General features: G+C 46.4%; 2 protein-coding genes across 2 annotated transcripts; one reads left to right on the top strand and one right to left on the bottom strand.

Moving 5' to 3' along the window:
• Nucleotides 1-1,485: 1,485 nt before the first annotated feature.
• LOC119701277 (EKC/KEOPS complex subunit GON7-like) lies at nt 1,486-2,644 on the bottom strand. Its single transcript, XM_038137747.1, has 2 exons — nt 2,065-2,644; nt 1,486-1,967 (listed from the first exon to the last, which is right to left on the bottom strand). Exons 1-2 carry the CDS (start codon nt 2,306-2,308, stop codon nt 1,837-1,839), a joined length of 375 nt encoding a protein of 124 aa, XP_037993675.1. The 5' UTR covers nt 2,309-2,644; the 3' UTR covers nt 1,486-1,836.
• UBR7 (ubiquitin protein ligase E3 component n-recognin 7) lies at nt 2,502-12,587 on the top strand. The gene is made up of 11 exons (XM_038137745.1): nt 2,502-2,666; nt 2,809-2,942; nt 3,087-3,147; nt 4,255-4,350; nt 5,444-5,497; nt 6,325-6,430; nt 7,486-7,670; nt 8,214-8,345; nt 8,721-8,883; nt 9,748-9,809; nt 10,592-12,587. Exons 1-11 carry the CDS (start codon nt 2,502-2,504, stop codon nt 10,682-10,684), a joined length of 1,251 nt encoding a protein of 416 aa, XP_037993673.1. The 3' UTR covers nt 10,685-12,587.
• Nucleotides 12,588-13,670: the final 1,083 nt, after the last annotated feature.

Raw genomic sequence — 13,670 nt, forward strand, 5'->3', positions numbered from 1 at the left:
GAGTACGTCATATAATCCCAGTCTTTGTGAAGGAGACATGCTTTGGCATTTTCTGTTGTAATGTTTTGTAACTAGTAGAAGTAGTTGGTTCTCATCTAACTACCAAAAATTTAGTATCACATCAGCTCTTTTAATTCCATACAAACACACCAGCATTCTCCCCTTCATTTTAGTGAGGAAATGCATTGAGGCCCCTTGGGCCAGTGAAAACAAGTTCTATTAGTAAGACATACAAACTGCACTGACCAGTGCCGATGTGGTGGACTGAGCTTGTTTGTGCCCCCTTGAAGGCTGGTTAGGTACAAAAGCACTACCTCTCTCTGAGGTGAAGAATACAGGTTGAGGCTTACCTCCTTTGCCTACAGTTCAGGGCCACAGATGACTGAGGGGCTCTCCAGACAGGGTTCAGAACACAGCTGTAGGGGACTGGGAGGGCAGGGACCACATCACACTAAAACTTCCTGAGCCTGGTAACCTCGCAGCAACCCCCAGAAAAATGAAGTTTGTTGAGTTAGGGCACCCAAGCAACGTACAACTTAGACGTGCACAAGGTCCCCTGAAGCTCCAGTGCTCTTTTAGTCATTTGAAAGTTTTGGTAGCTACAAGGACTAGCAAGGATTCTCTAAAGGCAGAAATCTGAGTGTTAGTTTTTGACTCAATGCTCAGTGGTATTTTCCAGAGCTTAGGTGCAGCATATTGCTGACCAAAAAAAAGAAGTATCCCATTACTGGAATGTTACCTGCACTTACTCCTGTGCTAAGTTAGGGTCTGTTACTTTAGACCAAACATTTTCAGTCCATGACATGCCAGTGGACTGTTCACACAGTTTGTAAGTAAGGACCACAAATCTTGCCTAATGTTAAATGTTGCTTTTCAGCCATTACACAGTTCATACAATTTCTGGAAGGTTTGTCTGGAGGAAAAGGGAAAACAGGTGTACAACAGTTATGCTTCTATCCCATCTGCCTGCCAGCAGAGTTTCTTAGAGTATCTGAGTGCATAAATGTCAAGAACACATTTACTGGACCTCACTTCTGGCTCCTCCCCACATTTCAAACGAATGCGGACAATTTTTTCCTCATAAAAGTTCATTTGTTTCCACTCTTTGTCCCACATATGTAAGTCTCAAGATTTGCTCAGTTTCCAAATGAAAATAACCCCCCAAAATGCTTTCATTCAGGCAATTAAATTCTGCTAGAGAACACTCTTAGGCTTTAAGCTCTATGGACTGACTATCAAGAGTGTTTTATACCTGTTCACAGAAGCTTCTTGATTGAGAGATGACTAAACCTTGTTGATGACAGGCAAAATTAATCTTCCACTGTAGGATTGTACAGGAACGGGCACGGTCTGATACGTGCTTGTTAATTTTGATACTTACAGTGTCTTGAAGACCAATATAGGTCTTCAAGACCTTACATTGCTTTTTCTCCATACAAACACAAACTGTCTTGTACTTTTCAAGATCATATTTGAAAAAATAACTCTTTTCAGGTTTTATTGCTTTATTTTAAAAGTGGTGTCACATGACGAAATACTGTGACTCAAAATAAGTTATTTAAAAACATATCAATCAGAAGATTTGTGAGAAAAGTCTATACTTGTCAACTAGTTTACCAAAAAACTGGCATCAGCATAACACTGGCACCCTGTAAGCAACACGCTGCCCACAGCCAGGCGCATCCTTTCGGAAAGGCTTCCGTACTAAAACAGCGTCGGAATGGACATTCCGCATTTGAACGGCAGCAGCAGCGCCGCGGGAGCCGCTCCGTGCAGCGGGCCCGGGACACTTACAGTCGGTACAGCCTGTCCAGGCGCAGGCCTCCAGCGCCGTCCTCACGGCTGCTGCACCTTGGTCCGCTTCACAGGAGGGTCATCGCCGCTCGCCGCCGCGTCCACGTTGTTTTCGTCTTCGCCCGCATCCTCCTCCTCGTCATCGTAGTCGTCGTCGTCATCCTCGCCACCACCTGCCGGAGTTGGGGCGGGCGCGGGTGAACGGTGCGGGGCGCGGGCGGAGCCCCGGGGCCGGCGGAGCCCCCTCGGCGCGCCCCCCCCGCCACTCACCGCGCCGCGCGCCGCCCGCCGCCGCCCGCTCCTCCTGCACCAGCGGCGCCAGCAGCTCCACCACCCGCTCCTGCAGCTCGCTCAGGGCCCCCCGCAGCCCGCGCAGCTGGGCGGCCTCGTCCTCCGCCGCCGCCGGGTACGGCACCCGCACCGTCCGCGTCCGGCCGTCGCGGCCCCGCAACTCCGCCACCAGATCCCGCCCCGGGCCCGGCTCCGGCTCCGTCTCGGCCCCCGCGTCCGCCATCACCGCCCGCCGCTCATGCGCCCGCCCCGCCGGTCACGTGCCGGCCGCGCGGGCCGCCCCGCCCCGCGCTGACACACCGCCCACCGTCACGTGGGGCGCGCGCGATTCCGCTTCCGCTGTGGCGCCCCCTGGCGCCTCCCTGGCCCCGCGTTTCCCGCCTCGCTTCGCGCTCCTCGGCCTTCGCGTCCCGGCGATGGAGGCGGCGGCTCCGGAGGGCGCCGAGCCGGGGAGCGGCGGGAGCGGCGCGGAGGAACCCGTGGTGTCCCTGGCGGAGGTGCTGGCGGAGAACGAGGAGCTGGAGAAGGAAGCGCGGGCCGTGCTGGGGGGCAGCGACCACGAGCGCTGCAGTTACTCACAGGTGGGGGCGGGGCTGGGGGCCTCGGGGCCGGGGGCGGGGCGCGGGGCGGGGCTGCGGGCGGGGCGGGGGGCGGGGCAGCCCGGTCCCGCCCGGTCCCCCGGCCCGTTGCCCCTCACGCCGCGGGCGCTCGGTGTCTCCGCAGGGCGCGGTGAAGCGGCAGGCGCTGTACGCCTGCAGCACCTGCACGCCGCCCGGCGCCGAGCCCGCGGGCATCTGCCTGGCCTGCAGCTACGAGTGCCACGGCACCCACCGCCTCTTCGAGCTCTACACGAAGAGGTACGGGCGGGGGGGCGGGAGCGGCCGTGTAGGGGCCTCGCAGCTCCCGTGGCTCCTGATAAGCTGCTGGGAATCGTTAAGAATACGAAACCCAGCGTGTTCTCACTCTACGTAAACCCTGAAACGCTGCGTTTTTCTTTCCAGGAATTTCCGCTGTGACTGTGGAAACAGCAAGTTCAAAAATCTGCAGTGCAAGTTACTCCCGGTAAGTTTCAGACAGGTTTCAGGCATTCGGAGTCAAAATAACAGTCTTGGGAGGTTGGTGCCTTACCTCAGCCTGTGCTGACTCATGTAACGCCTCCAGTCTTCCCAGGAAGTTAAAAAAGGTGGGAATATCACAGCAAGGAATGAAACTGTTGAGGGACCAAAGGGAAGTGCTGGGAGGAGAAGGAACATTTGGTCCTTGCCGTCCATGAGTGCAGCAGCTCTGCATCCATGGTCAGTGCACTTCCAGAAGCAGGTTGTGGTGTTTCTGCACTCATATATCTCATTAGCTTTAAGCTGTTTCAGAATAACCTTTTGGGATGCAATTCTGCAGTCGCATTAAGAAAATTTAAGGCTGTGCTGCTATCAGACGGACAGTTCTCTTTCCTTCTTTGTGATGGCATTAGTGCCCTAATAGTTTATCACCGAAGCCTACTGATAGGATGTTTTTTACTGTATTAAGTTGCCCATACTTTTCTACTTGGTGGGCATTTTGAACTTTTCAAGTAACTGGCAATTTCTATCTTCTGGGAAGCAGCAACAGGATGCTGCTTGGTTTGTTTGCACTGGTGCTCCCAGGATAAGAGCAGTCCAAACATTGAAACAGACAGTGGTTTTGTGTATGCCTGTTTTGTTCTGAGAGAATTGAAATGGATCCAGAGCTAGTCAGCAAAGTCACAGTGCAGTGATCCCTACAGAGACACCTGTGACAATTTTGTGATGTTACCATTTCTCGTTTGAGTAAATGAAATTGATCACATGGTTGTTCCCTCTGCTTCAGTTCAGTGAAAATTCAGTTGTACAGGTTAAGTGAGCTTCAGCAGCTGTCCATTAATCTGTCTGACACCACGGTTGCCATTTGCTACAAGGGTGAGCAGACTGTTTTTCCTCTTTAGTTTTGAACTTTAGCATTTCTCATGTGCCCTATCTGCTGCTCAGTGTAAAGCAGAGGTGTCTGGAGAATATATTTCTTTTTGTATATTCAGGCTGATAAAAATAATGATGGTTTTAAGAAATAGGGGGGAACAGAAATGGCTGTCTTTTGTCATTTACTGTCTTTTGTTTTTTACTGTGTTGTCTTTTGAGACTTTTCCCCATTTTCTCCTAGGAAAAGGGCAAGGTGAATTCAGGAAATAAATATAATGACAACTTCTATGGATTGTACTGTACATGTAAAAGACCTTACCCTGATCCCGAAGATGAGGTAAGAAATACAAAATCCAGTAGTAATCATACATAGATGGTGTTTATGGTAGATACTGTGTAAAGGGTGGTCACTGAGCTGCTTTTCAAGGAAGATCCCACTTCAAGAAATCTTATGTTCCATATTGGTTTTCATGTGTTGTGTGAAGTAATTACTTGATAATTTTTTTTAACAGTGAAGTATGTTTATGCCTTAGACACAGATGAGGAGACAAGTCATCATTTGGACAAAATGGTGCTGCAGTTCCCTGAAGTTGCAGAGTTCCCCTAGGGGACAGCGTTATCATAACCTTGAGAAATGTGGCCTAGTGCAGAATAAACACATTGCACATGTTGGGAGAGATAAGAATGTGCTTCCCCGAGCCTGCAGCAATGCTCTGGGAAGGCTTCTGGGGTGGGGAGAGTCTGTCCTGTCCTGTAGCACTAGCTACAGTCTAGATGGTAGCCAGAACACTTTTTTGTCTCTCTGAAACACTAAAACACAGCACTGGATTTGCACATGTGCTGTTTGCAGTCACAGGAATCAGGTGTTCTTTAGAACAGGGAAGGCACAAGTCTTTCAAATACAAAAAAAAAAAAAAAAAAAAAAAAGCATTTTATGAGCTCACCTCCCTCAGGTTCAGAGATAGCTAAAAACATTTCTGAAGAAATAATTAATAGTTGTTTCATAACAAAGCACTTCATACTGTCCCGTATGGTGACCAGTTAAGTTTAGTTCTGGCATCTTTCACACACCTGATGACAGTGTGGATATCAGTATCCTCCTTCTACTGAGCTGTCTGTTCATGCATTTCTGCTTATAGGAAGAAGGATACCAGTAGTGTATTAACTTTTATCAGCTTTCTGTGAGAAAGTCTTGCCCTGCTGGGAAGACTGGTTTTGTAGTAATAAGTGGGATTTCCATTTATTGACATGTGCTGTTGAATCTGAGGGAAGCAAACTGGCCAACAAAGCACGAACTATTTATTAATGGCAGTTCCTTGTGAGGGGTGAAGAGGGAACTGCAATTCACTGGGCAGGATTTGCATGATACTGCAGTTTGAGACTGCTGAGAGATTCTGCTATTAATGCTAATAATAGGATTGTTCATCTAGATTCCAGATGAGATGATCCAGTGCATAGTTTGTGAAGACTGGTTCCATGGAAGGGTAAGGAAACTATACATAGCAGAACTGCCATTTGCACAGGATCGGGTTGGTGGTGGTTAGGTTTGTATGGTCATTCTTACTTGGGATGTGTGCTGTAGTTCTCAGAAGAGATTATTACAGGAGTTCCAAGGCATTTGTTTTCAGCTTATGCAAAGAAGCATTGAAAGTCTAATCTTGCACTGCTGTCCACTCCAGTTATAAAATACTGGGAAGAGTCCTACCTTTTTGAAGGTTACCACTGCAGAATAAAGTAATAACTTTACAACTGTCTCTTCAGTTAGAAAACTCTAATCAGTACAGTTGGTGAGGAAAAGATTCTTACTGAGGCACATCATTATCAAATATCTGAATAGTTTTTCCTTCAAAAGAATGCCTTTTAAACTCTTAATTCCTTCAAGTAGCAAGGAACAGACTGTGCTGTTCATTCTTGATTCAGACTTTGGGGAAGTCTTTTGAAAGCAGCCAAGCACTGTAGTGGGTGCCCTACTTAATGGGTAAGCATTAAGGATTCAGCCTGTTGTGCCTTGAAGGGCACAAGTGAAATTCCATGCTTGAAGTTGCAGGATCAAGGAATAAAAAAATATATGATTGGCTTCAATGATGGGTTCTTGTAGATAAGCTTCTTTTGTATCAAGTGTATGAATGAAGTTGTGCTGCATATTTTGAGCTTTGCAGGAATGCTTTTTCAGAAGAAAGCCACTAAGTGCTTTTACTTGCCCAAATATTTCTCATCAATTTATGGACAGCTTTGGGAGTGAATTCTTCTCAAGTTCAGTATGTGATCAATATAGATGCTTCACTTCTGTGTGCTTATTTCTTTCTGACAGCATCTTGGTGCAGTTCCCCCTGAAAGTGGAGACTTCCATGAAATGGTGTGCCAAGCCTGCATGAAACATTGCCATTTCCTATGGGCTTATGCACCCCAATTAGCAGGTAAAGAAAGTTAAGAGACCTGAGCCAGAATTTGTGAGCATGTATTTCTCATACGTGGTTGGTTAATGACATAATACTGGTTTTAAGTGGTTGGAAAAATGATGCTCATTAATTATATTGGACAATCACCATCAGCAGTGGAACATGTGGGATGGCAGTAACTTGTGTAAAAAAATAAAAAGCAGTTTTCATTCTTAAATCTTGATTCAGTGCTGCTTGCTTCTAGTTACTTTATCAAAGATGTCTAGCACAAAATGGATGAAGGTTTAATACTTGACTCAAGGAACTTCATTTCTAAACTGGATCAAAGAGCTGAGGAGGCATCCTAAGGGAAGCAGTGAGACAAACACTTCTTACAGATGCTCTGAGCAGCAAAGAGTGAATGATAGTGACCTGAAATGAATATGTTTAACATTAACCTGGGTAGGGCTGGGGCTGTGCTGTGGACACATGTTCCCTGTGGTCATGCCAGCTCTGTGTACTTAAAAGAATCGGTGACTTGAATTCTGTAGAAAGAACTAGTTTCTCACAGTCTCCTATAATCACTGCTTGTGTCACCTGCTGATAGATTTCTTGTGTGCCCAAAATTTCAATGGTATTTTCAAGGATAGCTACCTGGAGTTCTTTTCCTTCTAATGTAAATAGTACAGAATGGGGCATTTGTCTGTTTTTGGTTTTCCTCCTTTTAACCAGCTTTGTCACAGGGCACATACTTGAATTGGCATCGGAACAGAAACTTGTTTTCAATAAACAAGAGATTAGCGTAGTTATTCTGGGGTGTTTTTGAGGTGTGTTTGGAGAAAGTGAAGAACTCCGACACAGTCACGTGACAAAAAAACACATGTCAGTTACTGAAACTGATAGCTAGCAGGGGGTGTCAAGAAGGACAAGCAGCTTAGTAAAGAGCTCTCAAATTGTGATACGCTCTTCCCTCTCCTAGGGCTTAGATTTTGGGAAGCAGAGTGTTTTAGAATAGGATAAGCAGAGAGAATGTCTGTAGTGAACCTGTACCTTTTCTGGCACAGTATCTTTACTTCTGGGTATGTATCTTCCAGTTCCTCCTTTGACCAAAGCGAGCTCCCTTGAAGAGGAAGGGATTGTCCTGAAGGTAGAGGAAAGCGAAGAGCAGAAGAAAGAAATCAAAAAAGAAAGTGGAGTGGAACAGCATGACACAAAGGAGGAAAAGCAACATGAACAATTTAATGAACCATCCACTAGCTCTGGGTCTGCCTGTCCTGAGGTAAAATGTGCCTTCTGTTCTGACCTGCACGTCTTCATGCTGCTGACAGTCAAAGTGAAGCCCACCTTGCTCTGTACAGGCTCAGGGAAGGGGTGTTCAGTCTGTTCCCAGGTTCCTCCTCATGGACTGACCTTTCAGAGCTGCAGTCTCTGTGGAGCACAGCGTGAGCTGTGGAGCACGGCTGCTGAGAGGTGTAATGTCTGTTTGCAGATGGGCCACATCTGTCCCTTCTCAGCCCCCTGGCCAGTGCACTAAGGTGACTTCTGTTTGTTCCAGTATGTTGTGTAGCTGCACTTGCATGATGGTCCAGCTCTGAGTTCTTAAATACTTACAGTTATTGCAGAAAACTTAAACAGAAATTTCCCATGGAAATTGCTGAAACCACATCAGAATTCTCACGTGGATGGTATTATAGGTTGTTTGTAAAAATAAATGTATTTGAGACAAAAGAAAATTATTACTTAAGGAAAAGGAGATGCCAAAAAGAATGGAGTCTCTTTGAAATGATGTTATGGAGTACTGAACACTCTCATTTTAATTCAGGTAGTTACTAAGAGCGAGGAGCCAGTGTGCAAGCTGAAAGAGCTCCAAAGCAAGCCATTTGTAAAAAAAGATACTGCCACCTTTTGGCCATCAAACTGGAGGAGCAAACTATGCACTTGTGAAGACTGTTTGGTATGTATGTTCTTTTCCTTACCATGACATGTGGGACAGGCAGGGAGGAGCTCCCAGACCATCACTGAGGAGAAGCCTTAGATAAAATCTGTGTAAATATTCTTAACGCTGAAACCTCCCTTCATTCCATGTAAAGATTCACACTGAATCCTGTGGAATTAATACAGCAGGAAAGAGCTTCTAAATGTTTGTATTTTCTTTGCTGCTTTAATCCAGTATTGCTTGGAAGTTGTTATGAGGAGATTCTGAAACACTGGATACAGATTCACATTATTATTTTTATTGTTGTTATTTGTGATACTGACACAACAAGGCTTGGGGGTGAGCACCTCCATCTGAGAAGTTTTGTCACATCAATTTTACTTTATCCCCCAGAAAATGTATTCAGAGCTTGAAGTCCAGTTCCTGACAGACGAATGTGACACTGTCTTGGCTTATGAAAATAAGGGTACCAGTGACCAAGAGACAGAGAGGAGAGATCCTTTAATGGACACCCTTAACAGTATGAACAGAGTCCAGCAAGTGGAACTCATCTGTGGTAAATACAACTTCATTTTTTGAGTTTCCCTTAACACACTTCAACTGAACAGTTTGCCACAAGAGATTGATGTCAGGCCTTGCAGTGTAGTGTCAAACTATTTTTGAAGTAACGTGCAGACAACTGTATGACAGGTTGCACACCTCAGTCAGGATTGGTCCTCTCTGGCCCATCATTACAACTTTAATTTACAGTGTGACACTGGATGGTGTGTGAACTTTCGCCCTGTTAAACATCTTAGATACTGTAATGATGGTGATATATTGCAATGTGAATATTGAAGCATTCTTTTGAACTTCTGCTGTCTGGCTGATGTATCTTACCCTGTTCTGTTGTTTGTCAGTCTCCTGTTGGCTGGGGAGTGCCAGCCAGGCATCCCCTGTGGCTCTGCTGCAGAGCACAGTGACAAGGCAGTGCTGAGGTGTTTTATACCTGGAGCTGTTTATACCTGTTTCCCTCTTCCAGCCAGGGCTCTGCACTCTGGCAAGGACAGTGTCCCAGTTGTCCCAATCCCGAGTTACAGGCTGGGCCTTCCCACCATGACCCACACATGCTTTTGTAGGGGGAAGCTGGGAGCAGGGCCAGTCTTTAGTTGCTTGTACTAATTCACTCACTGATCTCTATACCTGTCTCTGAAATCAACCCAAACAGACACTCACACTACATAGGTTACTCTCATAAATTATTAGGCTTCTCATGTTTATTATTATTATTATTATTTATAATCTAAATCAGACCTAGATTTGTCTGAAGTAAACCTAACAAATGACAAGAGGAAGTAGACTAAGTTGTGTTCTTGAGCCAATGTTAAGTTATAGCTGGGTATCTTACTGGTTTTTCCTTTGCCTTTGCTTTGCCCTCCAGAATACAATGATTTAAAGACAGAACTGACTGACTATCTCAGGAGGTTTGCAGATGAGGGAACGGTAAGGTGCAACTTCCAGAATTTTTTTTGCCAGAAAATGTGCTTTAAAGAACTGCTTAGGGCTGGGTGGAGAATACCATGATGTTCTGTTGTGATGTTTTTTCATGTCTCTTGGAGTTGCTGGTACTACAGTGGAAATCTGAAATCCCTTATTTCATTCGAGTTTAACAATTCCTTAATGACATTGTTGAGAAATAATGGGAACTTTACAGAAATCTCTCTGCGAGGTACTGAGAGCAGCTCTTACATTAAAATCAAACTTCTGTTGCTCTAGGTAAGATATTCAGGAAGAAAAGCTCTTAACTTTTCTGGTTTTTCTTAGATTGAATCTAAACCCTTAGAAGAATAAGGGCTGACTATGATTGTCAGTCTTGTCAGTTGTTTTCCTGCAGGAATTTGCATGCCATTATTAAGTAACACTTGCATTTTGTTGGTTGATTTGCTGTATTGCCATTCTTAGTTACATCGGAATGACCCTGAGTGAAAATCTTGCTTTGTGTTAAATTTTCTGATGATAAAAGCAAGAGGTCAAAGTCATTAAAATACATTGGGAGCTTTGGTCCATGTCTTTGTTCTGCCTTTGGGGAGCTCATTTTCCTGTTGGTATTATCTACAATAGAATTTGGGCATTAATCCTCTCCTTCAGGTGCAACAGGAAAGCTGTACCAGAGAAATTGCAGGGTGTTTGCTATTCTGTGCTTTGTGTATTATGTGTGGAGATAAAACAGGATCCTTTAATTAAGCTCTTCCACCACAACTTGGGTTTCATGCTGCTTCTCCTAGGTGGTTAAAAGAGAAGACATTCAGCACTTCTTTGAAGAATTTCAGTCTCGGAAAAGGCGACGGACTAACAGGATGCAGTACTACTGTAGTTAGACTGAGAGGGTTTGGGTCTGAAAGGACAACTGGCAAAACAATGTTCACTGGCAAACAGAAAAGGCATCTTCAGTTTTTGGCTTCTCATCAAAATCCAGCTGTCCAAGAAACATCATCCTTTTGTCTTATACGTCCTTCATTTGTAGCACCTAAAACATGTTCTTAACAAATCCTTACATTGCACTTAGAGGGATTTCAGTTCCGATGGACTTGGCATTCCCGGGAAAGCCGGCCTTGTCTCCAGGGGAGGAGGGCGGGTACCGGAGCGGTGTGTCCTGCCGCTCCCCTGGTTCCTGCCGGGGCCTGGAGCCGTGCCTGTGCTAAACCCGCCCGGGCTCCGCCCTGCCCTGCCCTGCCCTCGGTGGCAGGGAACGCTGCCGGCTTTCCTGCTTGGATGGCTCTGCCTGCTCCCGTGGGGCCCAGCACCCTTGAAGGAGCTGCCTGTTCGTGCCCCTGCGGCCCCAAGGGCCGGGCCGGGCTGTGGCTGAGCAGCGCTGCTCCCTGCCCGCTCCCGCTGGGGAAGCGCCCCCAGGGCTGCTCGCAAATGGGAAAGCAGAGCTTAGGCTTGATGCAACAGAGTGTTCTGTCTGGTTTTATACGTTAAAAAAACTTACTTCTAGTATAGGACAGGGATGAATTCTTGGTAAAAAAATTTTCATATTCTCTTAATTTGCTCATCGGAACATAAACAAGAGCTAGGAGGAGGTACTAAATTACAAACTAAGCATGGGGGGGTTTGTTATATGCTTTGATTTTAAAAACTAGCCTACAGCAAATTCTTCTACTTTATAAATGTTGCTGAAAACACTGCAGCATCCTGGTATTTTGCTACAGTATGGAATGTTCTTTTTATAACCACTGTGATAATCATGGGACAGGAGATGTTTCACTGACTTTTATGACTACATGTAGCTGCAATTAAAAATTAAGATTTTGTAAGTTTGGAGCCTCATGTAGTTAGACCCCAAAACATACATTAAAGTTCTAGTTTTTGAGGATTTCTATATCATGGGGTACTATTCTGCCTTTCCATGTTAATGGTTTTTGAAAAGCAAAGGTGGACTTTTATCATTTTCACTATTAACTGTTTCTGACCATTTTATTTACAAACAGTAGTTTAGCATAGATGCTCAGCTGAGCAGTTTCATAGAACATAGACTACACTGAGTTGGAAGGGACCCAGCAGGATCATCACATCCCTGCCCTGCACAGAACACCCCAAGAGTCACACCATGTGCCTGAGAGCGCTGTCCAAACACTTCTTGAACTCTGTCAGGCTGCTGCTGTGACCACTGCCCTGGGGAGCCTGTTCAGTGCCCAACAACCCTCTGGGTAAAAAACCTTTCTCTGATACCCAGCCTAAACTGCCCCTAACACAACTTCAGCCCATTCCTTCAATCCTGTCTGTCACTGGGCACCACAGAGAGGAGATCAGTGCCTGCCCCTCCTCTTGCCCTCACAGGAGGTTGTCACTGCAGTGGGGTCTCCCCTCAGTCTCCCCCAGGCTGAACAGACCAAGTGACCTCAGTTGCTCCTCATGCAGCTTCCCCTCCTGGCCCTCCTTTGGACACTCTAACAGCTTTGTATCTATTTTATATTGTGGTGCCCAGAACTGCCCCCAGGGCTCGAGGTGAAGCTGCCCCAGTGCAGAGCAGAGCAGGACAGTCCCCTCCCTTGCCTGGCTGGTGATGCTGGGCCTGATGCCCCCCAGGCCATGGGTGGCCCTCCTGGCTGCCAGGGCACTGCTGACTCATGCTCAGTGTGTCATCAACCCCCAGGGCCCTTTCCTATTTGCTTTTAAATTTAACTCTGGGTATTGTACATGCTCTTTTTTTGGTAGCAACTGTTACAGGAGCTGTAACTGCACATCTAACTACAATATAAAAAGATTAAAAGAACTGTTCACTGTGTACTGTCTTGTTTTCTCTCAGTGCTGCTGTAATGTTTTGTTTCCATCCTCGATCCAGGCAGACAGAGGGAGCCCAGTGTTGACCTGCTAGCAAGCCACCAAGGCGTATAATGCGGGCTGGTCAAACCCAGGATTTCTAGACCCTTGTTTCTGACCCAGGAGTGAAACAAGGGATGGCAGCATGCTGCAAGGTACAGTTTAGAGCATTTAGATGTTTCCTCTGTGTTGCAGTTTCTGTAATTCACTGAAGGAGGGGAGAGGGTACTCAAAGGCAATTGTGTCTTCCACAGGAAATAGAAGAGTGAAAGGCCCCAGTGATAACAGAAATGCTTTATGGCCCAGTGCCAGCCTTGCTGTGCTTGAGAAAATACAGCAGAGATGGAAAGAGTGAGTTTAAATGCAGAATTCCTGTGGCTCCAGTTGCAGAGCACAGGGCCAGAACTGACCATGAGCACTATCCCTTCCTGGCATCAGCCTGTACTGAAGCAGGGTCCTCCTGAAGGGACCCAGCTCCGAGTCTCCCTTTCCAATGCAGAAAGCCTCCCCTTAGCAAAAAGACATCAGGCATCCTCCTCTCCTCTGAGGCTGGCAGGCTCAGAAGCACTGTTGCAAAGCGACAGCCTGTAAGAAAAAATGTAAAAATTGTCTAATTTAGGAAGCTCCCAGAACTCATCTTCCTGGGCGTGGGAGTGAAGGTGTCAGTAATTAAGATGTGGGACCACACATCTCCCTCTCCTAGCCCACCTGTGCTCTGTGTCAGGATGTAACCCACAGTATTTTGCTCTCGTACAGCAGAGAGGGACCAGGCAAGTGGTTCAGACACTTTTGAACTTTAGTCATTGCTCTGAAGCAGTGAGACACTTGCTTCTGAGACACAGATGTAATGAATTGTCAGCTGGAATAGTCGGCAGAGAAACTGCAACCTGGGAATGCTGAGTACTGAACATATCTGTCCAGCTGCTCTGATAAGAAAATGAACACGCTTCCCTGCAGCCAGGGCTGCGGCCCAGCTCGGAGCAGCCCTACTGCCCTTCACAAGGCATGGCCTCAGTCAGGCTCCAGCCAGAACTCACAGAA

Source organism: Motacilla alba, chromosome 5 (genome assembly GCF_015832195.1).
Source record: "Motacilla alba alba isolate MOTALB_02 chromosome 5, Motacilla_alba_V1.0_pri, whole genome shotgun sequence".
Taxonomy (NCBI): Eukaryota; Metazoa; Chordata; class Aves; order Passeriformes; family Motacillidae; genus Motacilla; species Motacilla alba.